Raw genomic sequence first — 25,483 nt, 5'->3', positions numbered from 1 at the left:
GCATTTTTATTTCCTCATATAGAGTTTTCTTTACTTGTTTTTGTGAGAAGTATATAATAAGTTGATGTTTTTGCTCAGCGCTAACCACTACACATCTGGGGAGTTAGTAACTTTTTTTTTTTGTTTTTTTGTAGGAGGAGGTTATTAAATCATTCATTTTTCCCCCCTTCAAACATGTTTAATTTGTTGTACTCTAATTAGTTATTTTTTTCTTACTCCTGGTTAAAACTAGTTTTTGAAATAGTGAATTTTATTAGAATAATCATAATATTTATTGAAGAAAAACAAAGAGAAATGTAATTGTTTTATCTCATTTATTCATCAACAAATTTTATATTTATTTACTTATTTACTGTTGCATCATAGCTCTGGCTAATGATGGTACAGGGGATTGAACCTGGGTCCTTGGAGCCTCAGGCATGAAACCTTACATAACCATTATTCTGTCTCCTTAGCCCTACTTATCACCAAATTAAGGAACAACCTATTACTCCTTATTTTTTAGAATTATATATATTCTTCTATATTGTAATAGCTAAGTTTTTATAAAAATTAGATTTGAAATTTATTTATGAAGGCTATCTCCCTCCTATAATTTCTAGTAAGTAGCACTCAGAAATATGAGAAACTGTGTTTTGTTAACTATATTAGTAATCAGTTTATTTGTATTTCAATATATTTCATTTAAATATTGTCAAAGTATTTTCATACTAACTACTTATAAAACATATTCTTTGGGAATATCTTTTGTTACTGTCTGTGCTACCTTTACTTTCCTATAAGTTTGTGGTTTAAACATATTTTATAATGATATGTTTCATGTAATTTTATAGTTATCAGTGTCTTGTGATCTGACATCTTTTACTCCAAGCATGTAAGCAAACATATATGTATTAACTTTTAACTATTAGATAGAAAGAGGGAGTTGCTTAAAGATATGTAGTGTATGAGAACTTTATTTTGTAGAATAGATTAAATGGAATCATTAATAGTATTCTGGAAATTAATATTTAAAAAACTTTAAAAAATCATTTACCTTCCAAGGATAATGAAGATGACATATCTTACATAATTGAAAGTGATGAAGATTTAGAAATGGAGATGATTAAGGTATGTTGAAAAATATGTAAAATTATCAAGTTCTTTCCAAAATCAAATATTACATAATTCTAAACTGGTGCTATTACAGTGATATTACTGCCAGTTATTTTGTTTACCAATTCAATTTTCCTTATATATGATATGTGAATAATATTTCATTATTGGTAAACTGTCTTTACATACTACAAAACATTTCATGTTTTTCTGAATTGCAGTAGTGTTTCGGGTGGCCATTAGTGAAGCAAGTTTCTTTTTCTCCCCACTCATATATATTTGTTTAGAAGTTTATTTTAATTTTTTAATATTTATTTATTTATTTACTTATTCCCTTTTGTTGCCCTTGTTGTCTTTTATTGTTGTAGTTATTATTGTTGTTATTGATGTCATTGTTGTTGGATAGGACAGAGAAAAATGGAGAGAGGAGGGGAAGACAGAGAGGGAGAGAGAAAGACATCTGCAGATCTGCTTCACTGCTTGTGAAGCGGGTGGGAAGCCAGGGGCTCGAACTGGGATCTTTAACCTGGTACTTGCGCCACCTGTGCTTAACCCACTGCTCTACTGTCCGACTCCCTTACTTTAATTTTTTATTGAGGGCAGGTTAATGCTTTACAGTACAGTCATTGACATATGAGTACAATGTCATTATGCAGCAGGACATACAAATCTCTTCCACTGTCCCTTCCCCTCCTAGAATTTTTTTTATACTTTTATTATTTGTATTTACATTCTTTGGTTTAATTATTGTGGATATTTTATTTATTATATATATTTTTCTAGTGTTTTCCCAAGTGGTGCCAGGGCTAGAAACCTGGGCATCTGTGTCTAACCTAAGGCATCTGTCTTACCTGGTGACTTGTAATGGGTTCAACTATATGCTGCTTACTGCTTATTGCTTACTTTATGTCAAGTGACTTTTTTTGTGACATCACTGGAACTACATCTCTCCAAGCTGACTTTTTCTAGTAGAAGGGCGGGGGAGATATCACAGCACTGGGCTCAGGGTTGTGTGTTTGACAAAGTAGGCAATTGTCCAGGTAAGCTATTTTGCTCACACTCTTAAGTAACTTTTAATGAAATGAGGTTTTGTTTTTTAATTTAGTTGTGAGTCAGAGTACTGAATAGTGATGGGCATTGTGGACGCTAAATTTTGTTGTGAATTTGAATTCTGCTTTTCTGTTTATTAGCTTTGTGTGACTAAACTTTTTGATACTCCATTAACAATTGTAATTATTACTTAAGGAATTATTTGTGAGGAGCTAAGTACACATATTGACACTTGAATGCTTAACAAATGTTAGCTAATAGTAATAATAGAATATTCATACTAAATCTTACTTTTAATTAACTATTTTTCTGAGGAGTGTTGTTCAGCTAGCTCTTTTATAGGGTAATTGTGGACATGTGCAAATGTATTAGTACATTGAACCTTTTTAGAAAACAACCTGAATGCCCATCTGAAAGAATTCTAATTTCAGAATGCTTTTCTATGTTAATGTGTGGATTTAATTAAAAGAAAATCAGAGATAGACTTACTTTGTCTTTGTTTTGCAGGCCTGAAATAAGTAAATAAAAAATTTTCTTGTTTTAGCAATAAAGAGGAGTCAGTGCCAGGAATTGAAGTAGGTCTTATGCCTGAACTACTAAAAACTGTCCTCAATCTGGTGAACCATTTCCCTGGCCACACTAAGTACAATAAAAAAAAAAAAAACCTTTAAAATAAAACTTTTGAAGAGAAACTTAATGAAATGAGAACTATAGTTTAATAACTATGTCATTTTTTTCCAGTAATGATTTTTTACTAATAGAACAATTTTGAAATATCTTGACTTTCTTTAACCTTTTTTCCCTAGGGGAGAAAATTGGATATTGTCAAGTCACAATAGGAACAAATAACTTTATTTCACATCTGTAATATTCCCATGTGAAATTATCTGATATGTATTTTTTGCAATACCAAAACACATTGTTTCCTTATTACTTGAATTGTATGCTTACTATAAAACAACTCAGGTATGTGATACAGAGAAAATCACTCAAAAATAACACTAAAACCCATAGTAACCACTTGAATATTGAAAACATTGATGCATAATAAAGATAAAATTCTTTTAAATTATCTGAATTCAGAATTTATGATAACTTTTCCTAAGGATAATTCACTATATGCTATTAATGAACCTTGTTTCTGGGAGAAGTATTCTATCTTTAGCCATGTGCCTTAGAAACTATTCTTATACTCATATTTAAACTGGAGCAAATGTGTTCTTTTGTGATATTGCTTGCACATCTGCCAAATTTGAACAAAATTTTAGGTTCTCTTTTGTGTTTAGTTAAAAAAAAAAGATACAGCACTGCCAGTGATTTTGCTTTCACAATTTCTTTTAAACTTTCAGTCTTTAGAAAATCTAAATAGTGACAAAGTAGATCCAATTCACTCAAAATGCATAGAAATGGAAAGAAATCTGGATCTTCCTTCTGAAGAAGATGATGAAGATGAGGATGAAGCTCTTGGAGAGGATGAAGTTGGTGAAGGTAAGCATTGCAGTATGTGTGAAATGATTCATGTATCCCTGACTTTAATTGGACATTCACTTTTTAAATATTTTAGAGGTCAAGGGTTTTGTAATATTAATTTATTATGTCTTAAAATGATGTCATGAAGTATTTGCAATGTTTTGTTCTACATAAAAGTGCAACATTAGTATTTATATAGGTAATTTTGTAATTTTAATTTTACAAGTAATTGTGATTTTGTGTCGTATAGTAAATGTGATACAAACTTTTCATCTCCAATTTTATATTTTGTTAAAATCAAAAGATAATTCACTAAAATACCATTACACAGCCAATTATATTAAACATTATTGTATATGGCATAGATGGTGTATTTCTTTAGGAGCTTATTATTTAAAACAAGTTGCATAGTGCAAAATGGACTGATCTTTTTTTTTTTATGGGACTGTGTATGTGAAATATATATATATATATATATATTTATATGGTAGACTCTTTGTAAATGAGAATTCTCTCAATAGCTAGCTCTCATTATTGTTAAATGTGGAAATTTAATATATTGTTTTAGGTAGAAAGATGTTGAAAAAAGTGTCTTTTATTTGTTTGTTTCCTTGTATTAGAGACATGGTATCCCTGAATCATTTGGTTTTCTGTGTAGAACTGTTAAAGTGGAGAAATATAATAATAAATTTCATTTGTTTAGAGATGAATTGTCTTGATTTTTTTTTCCTTTACTCATTTTTGGCAACTTCAGCTCTTCAAAATGAGTGTATAGTGACTATCACTTGGGTAACAGTAATATAATTCTCTTGTACTATGCCATTAGAACATAAGTCAAAGATATGATAGAGTGGTTAAGTGTGGTTTTATTTACCTCAGTTTTTTTCTTTGTTGATACTAATGAGATTTATGACTATCATTAGTTGGACATTATATTATAAAATTTAATTGGTATTTTACTTGCCATGGTTGGGCCTAAATGTTTGCTTTTACTGAATAGGAAATCCTACATCATTTCACTTATAGTGCTGGCCAAATATGGACCACAGTAAAGTTCTAAATACTAGTTAGTAATCAGTGTTTATTTAGAATGATGATTGGAGAATCAAACTGTTTGGATTTATAAGAGAGAGATCAATGGTACCTATCATTAAATTTAAAAGAAAGCAATGAGGGCGGGTAAGATGGCATAATTATGCAGATATTCATGCCTGATACTCCAAAATCCCAGGTTCAGTCCCCATACCACCATAAGCTAGAACTGAGCAGTGGTCTGGGGAAAAAAATTAAATAAAAATGAGATGAAACTTTTATTTCTTCTTACGTAGGTACTTATATTTTAACATAAATATCCATCTCATTTTAAGATCACTCATTACCAGGTCCTAGTGCAGATCAAGTTATTTGTCTCAAGACTTACTTTGGACATTCCAGTTTTAAGCCGTGAGTATAATCCTAGTTAACTAAATAACATACTTAATACTTTCGGTAAAAAGGAAAATAATCTCATCAATTAACAATGACAGTAGAATCTCAAATGTTATATGCATATTACGATAATTTCCTATCAGTGACTACAAAATTATTTTGAAGTACTATTTATATAAAATTGACTTTTACACATTCTGCAGACTTGTAATACGCAACAAATTTTTAAAAATATTTTATTTATTCCCTTTTGTTGCCCTTGTTGTTTTATTGTTGTAGTTATTATTATTGTTGATGCTGTCGTTGTTGGGTAGGACAGAGAGAAATGGAGAGAGGAGGGGAAGACAGAGAGGGGGAGAGAAAGTTAGGCACCTGCAGACCTGCTTCACTGCCTGTGAAGCACTCCCCTGTAGGTGGGGAGCCAGGGGCTGAACTGGGATCCTTAGGCGGGTCCTTGTGCTTTGCGCCACCTGTGCTTAACCTGCTGTGCTACCGCCTGACTTCCGCAAAAAAAAATTTTTTTTTCCTTCAGCAGTCTTGAGTAGAAATTGATTTAATACACTAACAAATGAAACTTAATGCTTGTTTTTCAGTGTCTGCTAATTTTATGCATCTGAATATTCAATGAGCATGTTGATGTAATAGAAATTTATAAAACAACTGTTTGAATAACTAGTAATCTTTTTAAGTTTTAATACATTCAAATGTTTTTTAAATATTTATTCCCTTTTGTTGCCCTTGTTGTTTTATTGTTGTAATTATTATTGATGTTGTTGTTGTTGGATAGGACAGAGAAATGGAGAGAGGCGAGGAAGACAGGGGGGTAGAGATAGACATCTACAGACCTGCTTCACTGCTTGTGAAGTGACTCTCCTGCAGGTGGGGAGCTGGGAGCTTGAACTGGGATCCTTAGGCCGGTCCTTGTGCTTTGTACCACGTGCGCTTAACCTGCTGCGTTACCGCCGACTCCTATTCAAATGTTTTTATACCTAGTTTTAATGTTCATAAATATTAAAATGAGACAAAAAGATGTATAAACAACAAAACAAAAAATGAAATGAATACAAATTAGATAAGGAACAAGTGCATTTGAATAAAACTAATAGCAATATAAAAATACAGGCTGGAGTTTACTTATTTTTGAAATGTAAAAATTTAATCAGAAGTATATTTTTCTTTTTTTTTTAAACTGTGTTGTACATTTTAAAAAGTGTACATGTAAGTTCAAATGAATGAATTTTTGTAAGTTTGGTACCCAGCACACAGATAGGAAAGAATAGACCATTATTCACATACCAAGTTACCTTTTTTTTTGCAAGTTCTTTTTTCCCCTCCCATAGCACTGTTCGTTTCTGCCTTATGGTCATGATGGAGATTGAATTTGGGATGTCTGGTGTCCCCAGCATGAAAGCCTGTTCAATATATCACTATACCATTTCCTTATCCCCAATTTAAAATGCATTCCAAGCTAAATTGTAGGCATTATGCTATTTTTCACTAAGTACTGCAACATCTAAATCAATAATTGCAGTTTAATATTTATTTTGCATATAAGATAAAATTTATATAAAATAGCTGTCCAGTCATAAGCATCTGTATGCAGACCTTAGATGTATACATGCATGTACCAGTGTACCCTAAAAGCTTATCAAAATATAGACTGTTTTTTAAATATTTATTTATTCATTTTCCCTTTTTGTTGCCCTTGTTGTTTTTATTGTTGTAATTATTGTTGTTGTTGTTACTGATGTCATCGTTGTTGGATAGAACAGAGAGAAATGGAGAGAGGTGGGAGAGACAGAGGGGGAGAGAAAGACAGACAACCTGCAGACCTGCTTCACCGCTTGTGCAGTGACCCCCCTGCAGGTGGGGAGCCAGGGACTTGAACTGGGATCCTTACGCTGGTCCTTGTGCTTTGCTCCGCGTGTGCTTAACCCACTGCGCTACCTAGACTGTTAGTCACCACATTTCTCTTAGTGCTTTCACTTGGAACTTTTCTCTTGTTTATTTTTAACCAGTGATTTTATTAGCTATTTAGTATGAATTATGAGATTTGTTTCATACGTCAGATAGATGTAATAAAATTTAATATATATACTAGTTTAGTGAGTTTGGATAGGAAGATTGATTAACTGAAGCTGTTTTAATTTCCAGTGTTGATACATTTTTACCATGAAGCTTCACCTAAAAGAAATTTTATTAAAGAAAGTGAAAATTTTTTATGTTTTAATTTGTCCCTTGGGTTTTGAGTTAGCAAAACAAAACAGTTTTCTTTCTTTCTTTCTTTCTTTCTTTCTTTCTTTCTTTCTTTCTTTCTTTCTTCCTTCCTTCCTTCCTTTCTATTCTCTAGGGTTCAGTGGAGAATAATTCGTTCTGTATTGGAAGAAAGAAGAGATAATATTGTTGTCATGGCAACTGGTAAGTTATATTTAAGCAAATAGCCTAATTTTTTTTTTAAAAAGTTTAAAGCTATTGAAATGCTTGGTTTTATTAAATTCTTTCAATACAGATATACAAGTGGTACAAAATAGAGAAGAGAGTAGGCTGAGTAGATTTTCAAATTTATGTGAATTAGTTGTCAGGGAAATAGCATATGAGTAGTGACAGTCATCTCATACAAATACTTTGGAAGAAGAAATTAATGTACCAGGCTTAATTTTTATGAGTGCATTATCTTTATTTCAAGGTTATGGGAAGAGTTTGTGCTTCCAGTATCCTCCTGTTTATGCAGGTGGAATTGGCCTGGTCATCTCTCCTCTCATTTCTTTGATGGAAGATCAAGTGCTTCAACTTGAGTAAGTAATGTTTTCATTGCTACATTACCACACCCCTTTCTCTTCCATGAAATAAACATCAGCTCCATTATGTATGGAATGGTATAGGGAATCTCTTGTTATAATGGCACAGGAACTTTAGTGGTGCTGCGGTGAGTTGCACATGCTTCCAAAATAATACTGTAAACCAATGAAATAAAATAAAAAATTTATTCAGAGTAACACAAAATTTTAGGAATCTAGTTCCCAGGAACACATCACTGTAAATATAGCTTTATTTTTTAATTAGAAATTATACTTTAGTGAAATAACTAATCTTCTTTCTTTAGTTCTTTGTTGTATAGGGCCAACATGTGTATACAATAGGATTTTTTTTAATGCAACTGTTTTGCAAGTTTACATTTTCCATGTCCCAGTTTTTTTTCTTGTTCTTTAGTATGAAGTATATACATGAAAAGACATTTTTATTACTAAATTTTTATGACATTTAAACCTGAGCTTACAGTCATTTTTTCAAAAGCCTCACCATAGCAAGATGCCTTTAAATAATATTTTTAGAAAAATGTGTCTATCAAATTAGTGAATTATAAGAAGAGTGATTATTACAAAATAAAAGAATGTTCCCTTTTTTTTTTTTTACTTGCCAGCAGCCCTTCACTTGGGCTTCATACTGGCACAATTCCATTGTTCCTGGTGGCTTCCCTCCTGCATCCCTGACAGAGGGTGAAAGGTGTGTCTGGGTGGGGTGGGGCAGAAGGAGAGACACCACAACATTGCTTCATCACTCTTGAAACTTCAATTTCTTATGACTCTCCCATATAACTGTGGACTTGATTAGGTTCTGGTGAATGGGGACCCAATCTATCTGGTGACCATTTCCCATCCACCCCTCATTGTTATATTTCTTTATTCTTTCTTAAAAATGTAGTAAATACTTGGCTCTAGAATATTTTTCTTCTTATAGGATGTCCAACATTCCAGCTTGTTTTCTTGGGTCAGCACAGTCAAAAAATACTCTTAATGAAGTTGAATCGTAAGTAATTTATATGATATGTGGTCATATGTTTGTAGTATGTGAAAGAATCCATATACAGAAGAATTTTACTTATACATGGACAACATTTTATAAAATGTACTTTCTTTTATAGTACATTGCAGAATTGCTAATTTTGAATTCTTTTAAGCTAAAAGAAATCTATTGCTTTCAGTTGATGAAATGTAAAACTGACTGTAATCATAGATGTGTAAAATTTTGTTTTTACAAGAGAACTAGGGGCCAGCAGATAGCTTATTTTGATAGTGCACTGTTTTGCCACATGTGTAACTCAGGTTCCAACCCAGCCCCTACCACACTGACGGAAACTTTGGTGCTATGGTCTATTTCATTCTGATGACATCAGTAACAACAATAACTGCAACCACAATAAAAAACAACAAGGACAACAAAGAGAATAAATAAATAAAATCTAATAAAATATTGATTTTATTTATCTTATGAGGGAGGGAGAAAAAACCCCAGCATACCACTTATTTTGGCATATGCAGTGCTGGGCAACTTCATCAAGGAAGCCTTCCTTGCTTTCTCCCTACTGAGCCATCTCCTTAAACACCAGAATCTACTTTTAATGTCTTCTTAATTCTGAATGCTCCCTGACAGGCATTGCCAGTTTTTTTATTGTGATGTGTAAACTGCGATCAAATAACAAACATATACTGAAATTATATGTACATAACACATTTACTTGGCTTTAAGAAGTGACATAATGTATTGTTAGAAAATGTGCTGGGTAGTAATGATTTAAATAGTATTTCATTGAAGGGCTGTCTTTTTAAAAAATCTTTATTTATTCCCTGTTATTGCCCTTGTTGTTTTATTGTTATAGTTATTATTGTTGTTGTTATTGATATTGCCATTATTGGATAGGACAGAGAGAAATGGAGAGAGGAGAGGAAGACAGAGAGAGAGAGAAAGACATCTGCAGACCTGCTTCACCGCCTGTGAAGTGACTCCCGGCAGGTGGGGAGCCGGGGGCTCAAACTGGGATCCTTCCGCCAGTCCTTGAGCTTTGCTGTGCTACCATCCAAGTTCCCCCTGAAGGGCCGTCTTATTGAAGTGAATTAATATTTTTGTTTGTTTTTTTACAGAGGCAAATATCGTATTGTATACTTAACTCCAGAATTTTGTTCTGGTAACTTGAACCTACTTCAGAAACTTGACGCTAATATTCGTAAGTAGGACAATAGGATCTTTGTAAACTCTCCTTCATAAAATAACCTAAAAACCCAGTGATTGGGTTGGGGGTGGGTGGGTAGGGATACCAGAGAGATGGTGCATCTGTAGAACTCATATGTGAGACCCTGGATTTGCTCTCTGGTACTGTACACAGTAGAATATTGCCCTTGTCTTTCTCTTCTACCATAATGAAAATATAAAGAATCAAAATTAATCTTAAACATTATCCATTAAAGAGAACAATGAGGTATCACTTTGCTGTGAGAATGTCATACATCAGAAAGGATAGTAACAACAAATGCTGGAGAAGTTGTGGGGGCAAAGGAACCCTCCTGCACTGCTGGTGGGAATATAAATTGGTTCAACCTATAGGAGAACAGTTTGGAGAACCCTCAGAAGGCTAGAAGTGGACCTACCCTGTGACCATGCAGTTCTTCTCCTGAGGATATATCCTAAGGAACCAAAGACACCCATGCAAAAAGATTTGTGTATAGCTGTGTCATAGCAGCACAATTTGTAATAGTCAAAACCTGGAAGCAACCCAGGTGTTCAACAACAGATGAGTGGCTGAGTAAGCTGTGTTATATATACACAGTGGAATATTACTCAGCTATGAAAAAGATGAATCCATTCTTTTCACGTCATCTTCGATGGATCTTGAAGGAATCATGTTAAATGAGATAAGCTAGAAAGAGGATGAGTATAGGATCATCTCACTAACGGATAGAAGTAGAGAAATAAGAACATAAGGGGGGGAAAATCACAAAATAGAACTTGTTCTGGGCTTGGTATATTGCACCAAAGTAAAGGACTGTGGGGTGGCGTAGCTTTCAGGTCCTTGTGTGTAATGGTGGAGGAGGACCAATGCTGGAGTGTGAGAGTGTTTTGCAGAAAATTGAGAAATTTTATACATGTATCAACAGCAGTATTTACTGTAAACCATTAATCCCTCCAATTAAAAAAAAAGATAAAAAATATACATCTCCTCTAGGAAATCTGAATCTCTAACATAGCTGATGTCTTACCCTTTTTATTCCATAATAGTCTGTCATTTTTCTGCTATAAAAATTAGGCTCCATTATTGTAGTTACCTACTTAGAAATCTCATTTCTTCTACTAGAATATAAACTTTCTGAGTGAAAATACCACCTTTAATTATTTATATTTCTCTACTGCAGTGCCTGGTACCTAGTAAGAATTAAATATATTTGTTGAATAGATCTTAAAGTCCCGATCTTACGAAATTACAACTTCCTTTTTTTGCATTCTGAATCTTAATTATTTCAGCATTCATAGTTTACCAGCCTTGTTGTTCGCTAGAATCATCTTTCAAGTTCTAGGACAATTCAGGTAACTAGGTGCTAATGTTGAAAATACTGACTCAACATACCCAAAAAGTGGCCCTGTCATCGGTAGCTTTTTCCAGGTGATTCTGATATGTAGCCAGGATTAGAAATCACAGTATCTTTTACTGTTTGTCACATGAATATTATTACCAGAAGACTATCATATAATCAGACCCTATTTCCTAGTAATTGTAAGTATAAAGATAGTAAAAAAGCTGATGCGACTTTCTTTGAGATCAAAAATATGTAATGATTTATTTATTTTTGTGTGTGTATGAAAGAGAGATGAGGTGGTCCGACAGGTGGTGCAGTGGATAAAGCATTGAACTCTCAAGCATGAGGTCTTGAGTTCAATCCCCGGCAGCACATGTACCAGAGTGATGTCTGATTCTTTTCTCCTATCCTTCTCCTTAATAAATAAGTAAATAAATAAATATATGAAAAAAACATGAAAGAGAGATGAGAATGCTTCTCAGCTCCGGCATGTGGTCCAGAGACTTGAATCTGGGAATTCATGAGTTCAAGTTCTGTGTTTCTCTGTCCCTGAATAAAAAAATCTCGTGTCTATCTTTTCCTTCTTAATAGGCTCGACTATCCAAAAGTTGCAGTCTTGCCTTATATTGCAGATGCACATAGTTCAAACTCAGTTAAATTCACCATACTTAGAGGTTTTTTAAAAATATTATTTGATTTTGCATAATTATATATTAACATACTTGTAGGTAGTTTTTGACATTATAGTCTCCTTTAACACATAGTGCTAGGAAAATATGTAACAGTTCCTTTCTCACAGTATAATGGAAACAAGTTTGTCTTTTTAGTATGCTAAATAACTACAGAAGACTGAGGATATACATTAAAATTTGATTAAATGTATCATGAAGGAGTATACTCACAGGAGTAAAACTCCCTTAATTTTATCTTTTAAAGAAAAGTAAATTTGGTGTGTCTCATACAGGTTAATGCTGTTCTTATTAACGTTTGGATTTAAACTAAGCCTATCTGTTTTGCATATGTAAAATCATAGTTTTATTGCAAAAGTAGCATAGTATGACTATTTTGTTCCATTTTTATGTTTGCTTTGTTTCATTTATGCAACAATCAGTAACTATTTCAAGTATTTATTTAGGTCCTTCTGACATGTTCTAATTCTTTTAATTTATTTTTCTTTTTAATTTTTTTTATTATATTTACTTATTGGATAGAGGTAGAAATCTAGAGGGAAGGGGAAGATAAGAGAGACAGAGAGACACCTACAGCACTGCTTCGCCACTTGGAAAGCTTTTCCCCTGCAGGTGAGGTCCAGAGGATTGAACCTGGGTCCTTGTTCATTGTAACATGTGTGCTCAACCAGGTGTGCCACCACCTAGCCCCTCTGATACTTTTTATTAGTGAATTAAATTATGGACACTTCAATCATTGGAGCAGAGTATTTTGCATATGATAGATATAAATGTTCTTTTTGCTTGATTCTATGCTGAGTGAAAAGGGATGTGAAGAAAATTGCCTTTAATTATTAAGAAAGTAAAATGTTTATGAAAATAAATAGAGACTGGCATAAGGATCCCAGTTCGAGTCCCGGTTCGAGTCCTGGCTCCCCACCTGCAGGGGAGTTGCTTCACAGGTGGTGAAGCAGGTCTGTAAATGTGGTTTTTCTCTTCCCCTCTCTAACTTCCCCTCCTCTCTCCATTTCTCTGTGTCCTATCCAACAATAATGACAACAACAACAATAATAACTACAACAACAATAAAAAACAACAAGGGCAGCAAAAGGGAAAATAAATAAATATTTAAAAATTAAAATAAATAAATAAATATACTCAATTTTATTTATAGTATCCTGGCATTTAGCTAATCATAGTTCTGATGTTTTTAACTTAAATTATTTATGTAGTATGGATTTATAATTGAAACAATAAACATGATATTGTGTGGAGACCATCACATTTCAACATATAGAAAAGTAAACTCCAAATGGATAAACCATCTTGACATGTAGGCTAGAAACCATCAAATACTTAGAGGAAAACATAGGCAGAACTGTCTTCAGTTTAAGTTTTAAAAACATTTTTGCCAATTCAAATCTAATTGCCAGGAAAACAACCAAAACTAAGCCAATGGGACTATATCAAACTGAAAAGCTTTTGCATTGGGAAAGAAAATCACTACCATAACAGAAAGACTCCCCACAGAGTGGGAGAAAATCTTTATGTGTCATACTTTGGACTGAGGGCTGATAACCAACCTGTATTGCTGGTGGGAATGTAAATTGGTCCAGACCTTCGTGAAAAAGTCTTGAGAGTCATCAGAACTGTAGAAATGGACTTTGCTTATGTCTGAGCAATCCCTCTCTTTGGGATAATAAGTTACTCATCTCTATGCAATTATGATTGAAGGTTTAAATTCAACGCTTCTCTCTTTTATTTTTATGCTTTTTATTGAAATATCTGTTCTTTTCAGTAATATTTTTTTAGTGTTACTTGAGGTTGTTATTCTCCTAGAACCAAATAGTGTGTGTGTGTGTGTGTGTGTGTGTGTGTGTATCCCTTTCCATGCACAGGTGCATTTTCTCCATTCTGTGTTGCTATTTCCTTTAGATAGACAGGGAGAGATCCTCTGGCACTTCTTTCTCTGGTACCATTATACCTCCTGTATGGTGCTGGGGTTTTAACCTGGACAGTGCACATGGGAAGGGAGGAAGAAGTCTTACCCAGTGAACTTTTTACCAAATACTGTGATTTAGTTTATTTCCTTTTTTGTCATATTTGTATATTCCAAGTAAAAGTCCCTTTGATGTAGATGAATTTGTACATTTTTTTAAACTGTAATATATTTCTCATTTTTGTAGGTATTACACTTATTGCTGTGGATGAGGCTCACTGTATTTCTGAGTGGGGACATGATTTTAGGAATTCATACAGGACTCTGAGCTCTCTAAAGACAGCATTCCCACTGGTAAGTGTGGCCTAGTATGTGACTTGAAATAACTTGCTTGTCAAGGGAAGAGTCCAGGATTGGGCATCGCCAAAAAGTTTAAGAAGACTCTGTCAGAGGACAATATGGTGTAAGAGCAAGGGAACACATTTTAGAAAATTTGAACCTTGCTCTCCTACTGTGTTTGACATATAATTTATTGATGAGTTCACATAATAGAGCACATACTTTGCCATGCACCAGGGCTTGGGTTCAAGCCTCAGCACTGTGTGTGACCTGTTGTCCCAGTGGAAACTACTTGGTACTGTAGTGCCTCTCCCTCTCCCTCTCCCTCTCCCTCTCCCTCTCCCTCTCCCTCTCCCTCTCCCTCTCCCTCTCCCTCTCCCTCTCCCTCTCCCTCTCCTTCTCCCTCTCCCTCTCCCTCTTCCTCTCCCCTTCCCCTCCCCCTCTCTCCCTCTCCCCTCTTTCCTCCCCTCCCTCCCTATTTTCATCTCTCCTTTTCCATCCCTCTTCCCCTCTCCATCTGTCTAAATTTAAAAAGAAGTAAAATGTTTAGACGATTCTTTGTTTGTGTCATATAAAAATGTCAAAACTGTTCTTTCTTTGTGGGATATAACAAAACATGTTGTGGGCCAAATTTGGTTTGCAGAGCATAATTAGTAGACTTCAGAAACATGAGTAGACTATGTGCCTTCTTAGTGATCTCTCCATCCAAATCTACTTGTGCCATTGTATGAACATAGTTACCTCTTCTTCTATCACTTTGAAAATTGAAAAACTGAATAATTCTAAAAGCTTTAGTAAAGAAGTAGAGACCTGTAGCGCCAAGACTTCCCTCAGTTCTGTGGAGACCAGGACTTGAATTTGAGTCTCCTATGTGGCAAAGCAAGTGTACTCTCACATGAGCTTTATCACTGGCCATTTATTGCAGTTCTTAACACTTTCTGTCTTGAGTATTCTTTTACTGTGTCCAGGTATGGACTCCATCCACTATATCATTTTCATCTGATGATTTGATAAAGCACAGAGTTTTTTTTTCTAGAGGGATGTAATTCCTTATAAATTGGCTTGTCTGAGGTGTTAGGCACTGTTCCAGTGTAGCTAACACTCATATTTTGAGCTAGAAATCAGTGAAATCAATTATGGAATTACATTTTAAATAATTTCACAGAGCCTACAAAAAACAATGCAAAAATACCTATGATATGCTCACATATTTATTTATTTATTTATTTATTTATTTATTTATTTATTTATTTATTTTTATGCTTCCAGGGTTATCACTGGGGCTTGGTGCCTGCACCACGAATCCACTGCTCCTGGGGGCCATTTTTTCCCTTTTGTTGCCCTTGTTTTTTATTGTTGTGTTTACTATTACTGTTGTTATTGTTGTTGTTGTTGGGATAGGACAGAAAGAAATGGAGAGAATAGGGGATGACAGAAAAGGGAAGAGAAAGATATACACCTACAGACCTGCTTCACCACTCTTGAAGAGACCCTCCCCTTGCAGGTGGGGAGCTGGGAGCTTGAACCAGCTTGCATTTTGTGCCATGTGTGCTTAAATATTTTGTAAATATGTTGATTGTAATATGACTTTTAAGTAAGTTGCATTTTGATCTTTTTAAAAATATATTTTATTTATTTTATTTTTGAGAGACAGATGCAGAGAGAGACAGACAGACAGACAGAGAAATACCAGAGCACTACTCAGCTCTGGCTTATGGTGGTGCAGGGGATTGAACCTGGGACTTTGGAGCCTCAGGCATGCTATCTCCCTGCCCACACTTTGATCTTAAAGCCTATAATTGCCTTTTTTAAAAAACAAATTACACATACATTTTTACTTAAACACAAACTATTTTTTAAACTGATTTGTGAAGCAAATGCAATGTTTCAGAAAAGCTGGGTTTTTTTTTTAATTTCTGTATTGGGGTATTGATTTGCAGTTGACAAAATACAATAGTTTGCACATGTATAACATTTCCCAGTTTTCCAAATAACAATTCGGCCCCCACTAGGTCCTCCTTTGCCATCATGTTCCAGGATCTGAACCCTTCCCCCCACCTTGGAGTCTTACTTTGGTGCAATTCACCAGAAAAGCTGTTTAAAGAAAGTAATCGCTTATTGTACCAACAATAGGCGAAAAAGTATATTTTTAGAAAAATTGTATTCTTGTATATAGAAAGCAAGTGACTCAGGAAGAACTTTAAGATTTGGCTTATATTTTATTATGAAAGATTCACATAATAGATTACAGCTCCATGTACTAGTAGGGCCTCTGTATTACGTCTATTTTACTGGGAGATATGTTGCTTTCCTACTTTAGAATTCATGATAAGTAGTACTTTCATTCTTCTTCTTGTGCTTGCTCCACATGTATCCTGTGACTGCTAATTCAGTCTAGAAACTGTTGCTACACTAAAAGTAGAATACATTGGTTGTTCAAGGAATCAGTAATAGACGCTACCATGATGCCAACCGGACTTCCCTGCAGATGACCCCCACCAACGTGTCCTGGAGCCCTGCTTCCCCAGAGTCCCATCCCACTAGGGAAAGAGAAAGACAGGCTGGGAGTATGGATCCACCTGCCGTGCCCATGTTCAGAGGGGAAGCAATTACAGAATTGCAGAATTACAGAATTACAGAATTACAGAAATGCACATTCTGCATGCCATAATGACCCTGTGTCCATACTCCCAGAGGGATAAAGAATAGGAAAGCTATCAGGGGAGGGGATGGGATACGGAGTTCTGGTGGTGGGAACTGTGTGGAGTTGTACCCCTCTTATCCTATGGTTTTGTCAGTGTTTCCTTTTTATAAATAAAAATTAAAAAAATATATGTAATAGGCCATGATTAACTTAGTAGAACTGGAAAGAGGAATATTTATGTCTACAAGAACTTTGTTTCTACATATACATATTTAAATTAATTTATTAGATAGAGACAGAGAAATTTATAGGGGAGGGGAGAAATAGAGAGGGAGAGAGATACCTGTAGTCCAGCTTCATCACTTGTGAAGCTTTCCCCCTGCAAGTGCAGACATGGGGCTTGAATCCAGGTCCTTGTACACTGTAGTGTGAGAGCTTAACCAGGTATGCCACGGTGGCCTGGCCCCTATTTCTATATTTTGAGAAGCCATGAGCACTATTATTTAATGTAGGAGAAAAAGAATGACAACTTTTATATAGTTAGATTTTGTTCAGGGAATGAAAGACATGTATCATTTGGGGGCATAACATATGCCCCAAATAGATCAGCACCATTATTAATACAATATATTTCAAAAGTAATATGGAGAGGTAGATAATAAGTACACTTCACTTAATAAGTTATATAGATTGTATTTGAAACCTTTTGGATTAAGTGATTTCTAATTTCTTCTTTTTTTATTTATTTACTGGATAGTGACAGAGAGAAATTGAGAGGGGAGGGGGAATAGAGAGGGAGAGAGACAGATACCTGCAGACCTACTTCACCACTCGTGAAGCTTTCCCCCTGCAGGTGGGGGCCAGGGGCTTGAACCTGGATCCTTGCGTACTGTAATGTGTGTGCTCAACGAGGTGTGCCACTGCCTGGCCCCTTAGATTAAGTGCTTTTTAAAAGTGATTTCTGTAAATATTATGATGGGGGAGGTGGCTATATTATAGTGTGTGAGGACCCAGGTTTGATGCCCTGGCCACCTCATGGGAATGCCTATAGAGGGGAAGCTACGTGAGTAGAATGGTGCTACAGTGTAGCTGCTTCACTGCCCCCCTCATCTATCTATCTATATATGTCATCTTCTATCTAAAAGGAAAATTTTAAAAAGTAAATTTTGGTAGCCTGGGAGGTCATCTAGTTGGTAAAGCATTGAACTGTCAATATGAAGCACAGAGTTTAATCCCTGACATCGCATATCTCAGACTAATATTTTGGTTTGGTTTTCTCTCCATCCTCTTCCATATCAAGCTTTCTGTCTCTCTCCCCCATGTCCATCTCCATCTTTCTCCTCCTCTCTCTCTCTATATATATATGAATTAAGTATTATGCTAGAAAGCTGAGAAACAAGTAAATGAGAAGTTTTGTTTTCCTTTCAAAATTAATACTTTATATTTAATGATGCTATTAGGAGGGGGGAAGAGAGAGAGAAAGAGAGAGAGAGAACCACCAGAAAATTGCTCAGCTCTGCCCTAAGACTGATACTGGGGCCTCTGTGGTCTCTGGCATGCTTTAACAAGCTGAACTCTCCAAGCTCTAAAAGAAATAATTGCAAGAAAAAAAAAATCACTTTTGACATTATATCTGGTAATTGTCTCATAGAGTTCTTTGTAGGAAGACCGTAGAAGTGTTGGAATTAATGCTTTCCTTTTTGAAAAAAATTAATTTATTTTCTTTTTAAAATCAGGTTCCAATTGTTGCACTCACTGCTACTGCACCGCCTTCCATCCGGGAAGATATTATACGTTGCCTAAAATTAAAGGATCCTCAGATTACCTGTACTGGTTTTGATCGACCAAACTTGTATTTAGAAGTTGGAAGGAAAACAGGATCCATCCTTCAGGATATCAAGCAATTTCTTGTCAAGGAGACAAGGTGAGGATTTCATGATTATTGAGACTTATCTGTTTGCTTGTTTTAGATAAAGTTCACACAGAGAGCCAGAGACCACTACACTGAACTAAGGTTTCCTTCAATTTTGTGGGGAACAAAGTTTTTTTGGCAACCGAATTATTGAATTTTGACTATTGATTCCTTCCTTTACTTTTTATTGTTTCCCTCTAATGCATATTTGCCACATTTCAAATTCTTCTTAATATTTTTTATTATTTCTTCATTGAGGGATTAATTGTTTACAGTCTACAGTAAATGCAATAGTTTGTACATGTATAACATTTCTCAGTTTTCCACACAACAGTACAAACCCCCACTAGGTCCTCTGCCATCCTGTTCTAGGACCTGAACTGCCCCCCCATACCCACTCCAGAGTCTTTTACTTTGGTGTAGTCAGTGACTGCCACCTCTCCAGATTCAAAGGAGGTCTCGAAACTTTACATCAGGCTCAACCTGACGCTGTTGACTGGCTATGGAAGAAGGGCAAATGCTAGAAGAAGAAGTATACCAACTCTAGTCCAAGTTCTGCTTAGTCTTTTCTCTTCTGATCTTGTTTTTCAGCTTCTGCCTGTGAGTGAGATCATCCAATATTCATCCTTCTATTTCTGACTTATCTCACTTAACGTGATTCCTTCAAGCTTTATCCAAGATGGGCTGAAAACAGTAAAATCACCATTTTACATAGCTGAGTAGTATTCCATTGTGTATATATACCACAACTTGCTCAGCCACTCATCTGTTGTTGGATACCTGGGTTGCTTTCAAGTTTTGGCTATTACAAGTTGTGCTGCTATGAACATAGGTGTACTCAAATCTTTTTACTTGAATGGGATATATATATATATATATGCTGGTGCTCATGTGGGTGGCCTCGCAACAGAGGTAAGCTACTGGCTTTCCCGTCACTGATTCAAAGGATCGTGTGATGCAGAAGGAAGCAGCCAGGAGAAATTCAGCTATGAACTTCCAATTTTATTCAGAAGGGAGAAAGCTTTATAGCAAGTGGAACAAAGAACATTTTTTACATAATGTCAATAATCATAGGTTTCCAAAAGGTCATTACTCCTATGGTGGTGAGGGCTAAGGAATGACGGGAATTGATGAGATACCAAAAGGTCAAAGCAGTTAGTTACCATGAAGCAAGAGATGTTAATTACCTAAAGGTATTAAGAAAAACATGGTGTTTAAACCAGCAGAGTGAGATATAACAGAGAAGGGCAGAGTTTGATATAAATCATGATGATCAAAGAATGAGGGAATAGGGTGTGTGGTGGTCTCATTGTTAAGTTACTGGCAAGGTAGTGTGATGAAGTATACTTTGTATATGATCAAAAGATGGTGAACTTACAGTGAACATTGTGAACTTTAAGTGAACTCTCAAGCAGGCAACCATTTGGTTTGCAGCAGGGGAATGAGTTAATTGTGAGAGGTTGCATGCCTCTGTGAAGCCTGGGAGACTGACAAGGGGGAAACTGAGTCTCGAAAGCATTTCCCTCCAAGCTCTGTCCTCGAAAGGGAGAGACTGACAGGTGGGGTGTCTTTCAGACCTCCATCTCAAGGATGGGGGAGTTCCCCTATGCTCCACCATGCTTTCACATAATCCTACAATTCCTCCTTTTCTTTTTATTAATGAGCAGTGTTTATGGGTCTGTATCAGCAAAGGATGTCATGTCTGTCATAGGGACAGCAGTGTAGGGATGAACAGAAACTGAACTGTAACATTTATAATGTCATGTATGTGCTTTTTGAGGAATCTAATAAGGCAAGGAACAATCAATAATAGAACTGCAATAGCCATCAAGGGGCCTAGAAAAGGTAGAAGCCAAGAAGTTAGAGGGGAAGAAAACCAAGAGTTAGTACTGAAAGAGGAAAAGGAATTTTTAAGGTCACGGCTGAGTTTATGCAAAGTATCAACATTTTGTTCTACCAGATTCATTTATGAAAAAGCAGCATTCTTCTTGTAGTGTCACACATGTCCCCCCATTTTCCACCAGAATTAAGTCAAGACCTCTGTGGTTCTGGAGTGCCACCTTAGTGAGAGAGTTTATCTGTCTCTGGAGAGACTCCAAGCTGTCAGGTGAAGTTGATGGACCATTGAAGTTGATCTTCGATGAGTCCAGCTGTATAATGTCCCAAAGCACCTCCAGCAAGCCCAATGGAGGCAGTCAGTCCAATGCCAATGACCAGGGGAAGAAACACTGCACGTCTGGTCCTTGGGTAGGATGTCAGCCGGTAGAATTCTTCTCCATAGAGGGTCAGCTGTGGAACAAGAGAGACAAAGAGGCAAGGACCGGGTAGAGAAAAGTTGACATGAAAATATAGAGTGGAGTTGCACCAAAACACAAACAGAGGAGGGACATACACGTTAGAAGACAAGGTGAGGTTTTTTGAACATCGGGGAACATTGGGTGAAAAGGAAAAAGTTAACAGACACGTAAGGATGAAGTCAAAGCTAATAGCTTCTGCGTAGAGAGGAATTGAGGTGAGGGGTGGTAAGTCAGCAGAGAGGGAGGAGTTGGGTAAGCTAATGAGGTTGGCTGGGGTATTGTTTACTGGTGTGGCAGCTAGAAGGGGTCTGTCAAGACAAGCACACAGAAAGCAGTTTGAGGCGTTGGGGAGAGCAGGGAATTGATCAGTAAGAGAGACAGCATATTGAAGATAATCAGGCCATGACAAGAGATCAAAGTTGGAGGAATGGGAGGCAAGAGCTTGAGAAAGACCTTGTTCATGTTTGGTTATCATATTTTGAGTTTGAACTTCTCTAGAGGCAGAGACTAACTGTTGAGAGATGAAAATATCAGCAGTAGGAGAATTAGAAGCAGCACTGTAGTAAAGCTTTCCAGTGACTCCAGTGACCTATCTGGGGTGCCAGGGGTCATTAATGATACATTTAAGAGATCCCTTGCCAGAAAAATATTGTTGGCTAGGGTTGAATATCGGCGTGGTGTCCTTGTGGTAACCATGTCTGATAAAGCCAAAGAGAGATAATAGGTGGACAGTTCAAATTTTTGTAAATATTGAAAAGGTTTGATGTAGTTATTCCATTAATGCATTAACCAACTGTATATTGGGGGGTGCATTTCCCCTCTTTTTTTTATTTAATTGAGCCTAAGAGTTTGATGTGCTCTCTCAACAATGTCTTGTCTTTGAGGGTTATAGGGAATATCTGTAGTGAGAATAATGTTCTGAAGGGAACAAAAATCTTTAAATTGTTGACAAAAGCAGGGCCATTGTCTAAGTTGAATGGGTATGTCCATTGAAGCAAAACAGGAGAGCATGTGGCTCATAAGGTTTTCTGAGCTTTTTTCTGTCTGACTTGTAGCCTACATGAATTTAGAAAAAGTATCAATTGAGACAAAAACATATTTTTGTTTCCTAAAAATGGGTAAGTGGGTGACATCAATCTGCCTGAGGGCGTTGGCTTTTAAGCCATGGGGGTTAACCCCTGAGAGTCTGAATAACAAGTGTCTTAATTAAACTAGCACAGGAGGAGCATGTATAAAGAATACATTTTAACTGTGCCAGAGGAATATCAGGAAATCGAGTTCAAAAGCCTTTAAGATTAACATGGGTTAAGGAATGGAAGTCAGCAGGATTAGAGACAGAGGCTAGGAGATTCCTGTGGAGGCATGGTGGTCAGCCTCAGCATTTCCTTACGACAGGGGACCAGGAAGAGGGCTGTGGGAACGGAGGTGTTGAATGTACAATGGTTGAATACGAGAACAGAGCATAGAGGCAATTTGAATTAGGAGAGGAGAAAGTGGATTGTCATCTATTCTCACATAGGAATGAGCAAGCCATGGAAGTAGGTTCTCAGTATACACACTATCAGAAAAAAGGTTGAAGGATTCTGGTACAGTTCTGTACAAGAAACAGTATTCTTGCCACATGTTCCTCCTGTGCTAGTTTTTCTCTCTGTCCTATCCAACAACAATGACATCAGTACCAACAACAAGGGCAACAAAAGGGAATAAATAAATAAATATTTTTTTAAAATCTTAAAACTCTCTTACTGACCTAATTTTAAAAAGATATATTGCGGGAGTCGGTGGAAGCTCAGCAGGTTAAATGCACATGGTGCAAAGCGCAAGGACCAGCGTAAGAATCCCAGTTCGAGCCCCCAGCTCCCCACCTGAGGGGAGTCGCTTCACAAGCAGTGAGGCAGGTCTGCAAGTGTCTGTTTTTCTCTCCCACTCTCTGTCTTCCCCTCCTCTCTCCATTTCTCTCTGTCCTATACAACAACGATGGCATCAATAACAACAATAATAACTATACCAATAAAACAAGGGCTACAAAAGGGAATAAATAAATATTAGAAAAATGGATATATTGCTTCATGAAAATGTTAGGGGGTCTAGCAGTGATGCCACAAGTAAAGTGCACAAGTTACCATGCCCAAGAACCTGGGAACTTCATGAGCAGTGGATTAGGATGCAGGTATCTCTCCCTCTTACCTTTTTCTCATCCTATGTCTCTCTGCCTTTATCATAATTAAAATTATATATATATATATATATATATATATATATATATATATATATATATATATATATATGTTAGGAGTAACGGCTGGGATATAGTTCCTTCATAGAACCAACAGCTTCCATGTTTGAGATCCTGCGTTCCAACCCTGGCACTACATGTGACCACTATAAATAGCACCAAAGGAGCTCCACTTCTTCTTCTAGCGTTTGCTCTTATTCCGTAGCCAGTCAACAGGTCAGGTTGAAAGCTGTCAGGAGCTGCTTGTTGCTGGCTTTGAAAGTGACTGGGATCCATGTGGATTCAGTCGGCTAGGAAGGATCGTCAGTTTCCCCAATAAATGGGTACTCACGGGATGCCCCACGAGAAGGTCGATCCAATGCATCCCGAAGCTCCACTGATGGTCCATCAATGATGTGGTATTATTTTCTTTCTGTCTTTCCCTTTCTTTCACTTCAGAGAAATAAAGAATGAAAAGTTGAATTGGTTACATTGGCTATGCAAAAGATCCACGATTTATCATCCAATGCCATATCAAAAAAAGAAATTGTCACAATGCTAGTGATTTATCTTTTTGTGTTCAGAGGTTTTACTCCTGTGATATGCATGCTTATCATGTCAAGTTGAATAATAGATATGCTTTTAAGTTGTGAAGTTCTTCTGTCTTCCAAACCCATTCCTTAGTTTGTAATCATTGTGGATACTACTGTGCTTCTTTTATAGACTTCTCTGACTTTGTTGTGTATGGATAGCTAGTCCCATTTTTTGTTATTGATAAGGTTATACAGAAATAATTTTATACTGTGCTTATGGTTTTGCAGATATTTTCTCATTGTGTTTTCTTTTTTTTACAGACACACAATGATTTTTGTTTGCTTATGATTTTATTGGGGGTAATGATTTATATAATACAGTAGTTAACACAAGAACACAATTTCTCATCTCTCCACAGTAGGTGTCTGCAGAATACTCTCACCCCCCAACTTAGATCCTTTTCAACCACTGAGCACCAGGACCCTTAATGCTCTCTCCACCGTTTGCCTTCTCCTCTTCCCCAGAGTCTTTTGCTGTGGTGCAATACAGTCCACTCAGTCCAAGTTTCACTTTGTGTTTTCTCTTTTTGTTCTTGTTTCTTAATGACATCTATAAGTGAGATCATCTGCTATTTGTTCTTCTCAATTTGGGTTATCTCACTTAACATGCTCCTTTCAAGTTCCATCCAAGATGACCTCATCATTTTCAACAGCTAAGTTTTATTCCATTGTGACTATATCCCACAACTTTCTTAGCCACTGATTTGTCATTGGACATCTGTGTTGCTTCTAACTTGCTTCTAATTTTTATTTTTTTCACTCCTACTGTTTGCTTTGAGCTGCCTTCTTTTTCTAAATCCTTCAGGTGTGAAGTCAGGTTGTTTATTTGCTTTTTTTTTTCGTTATTTCCTGATTTGTGCCTGTATGACTACTATAAATTTATCTCAGTACTGCTCTAGCTTTGTTGCGACTATTCTGATAGCTTGTATTTTCATTTACATTTGTTTGCAGGGACATTATTTTCATTTCATTTGTTTGCAGGGACATTTTAATTTCCTTTGTATTGCATTTTCTTAAATCAGGGCCTTAATGCATAGGCTATTATCATATCCATACCTGGTATGTAATTTTTTATTATTTGAAAAAAAATTTTTTGCAGCAAGAAGCCTCACATATGTGTGATTTTATCATCTATGAACCAACTATTTTGTTTTTCCTGCAGGTGGGGGGGCTAGTGAGGGGAGGAGATAATACAGTACTGGAGCTTGCCATGGTACCTTGGTCTTCCCATATGGTGCCAGGGCTTGAACATGGACCTCATGCATGGTAATGCATATGCACTACATAGTGAGTTCTATTGGGAACCCCCCAAAATGTTTTTCATGAAATTTTTGGACATTAAAAAAAATACTTCTTTTTTATTCTCTATAGTTATCCACTATGAATGTTTGCTATGGAAACCCATTTGATCACTATCAAAAGTTTCTTTGAGTAGATAACTCTGTATTATTCTTATTGCTGCCTAGTATTTTCTCCTCTAAGTTTT

The 25,483-nt window shown here is 36.0% G+C and overlaps 1 protein-coding gene across 1 annotated transcript in view; it reads left to right on the top strand.

The window, feature by feature from the left end:
- The window catches only part of WRN (WRN RecQ like helicase), a 107,145-nt gene that overhangs the window by 44,266 nt on the left and 37,396 nt on the right, over window positions 1-25,483 (top strand). The window contains exons 10-19 of the mRNA XM_060171545.1: window positions 1,045-1,110; window positions 3,495-3,633; window positions 4,983-5,058; window positions 7,394-7,461; window positions 7,730-7,838; window positions 8,782-8,850; window positions 9,963-10,045; window positions 14,245-14,351; window positions 18,717-18,904; window positions 20,917-21,139. Coding sequence (XP_060027528.1) covers window positions 1,045-1,110; window positions 3,495-3,633; window positions 4,983-5,058; window positions 7,394-7,461; window positions 7,730-7,838; window positions 8,782-8,850; window positions 9,963-10,045; window positions 14,245-14,351; window positions 18,717-18,904; window positions 20,917-21,139 — 1,128 coding nt within the window. The remainder of the gene's footprint in view (window positions 1-1,044; window positions 1,111-3,494; window positions 3,634-4,982; window positions 5,059-7,393; window positions 7,462-7,729; window positions 7,839-8,781; window positions 8,851-9,962; window positions 10,046-14,244; window positions 14,352-18,716; window positions 18,905-20,916; window positions 21,140-25,483) is intronic.

Source organism: Erinaceus europaeus, chromosome 2, assembly GCF_950295315.1.
Source record: "Erinaceus europaeus chromosome 2, mEriEur2.1, whole genome shotgun sequence".
Taxonomy (NCBI): domain Eukaryota; kingdom Metazoa; phylum Chordata; class Mammalia; order Eulipotyphla; family Erinaceidae; genus Erinaceus; species Erinaceus europaeus.
Note: the sequence above shows the minus strand (reverse complement) of the source record. Positions and strands in the feature narration are given on the sequence as shown.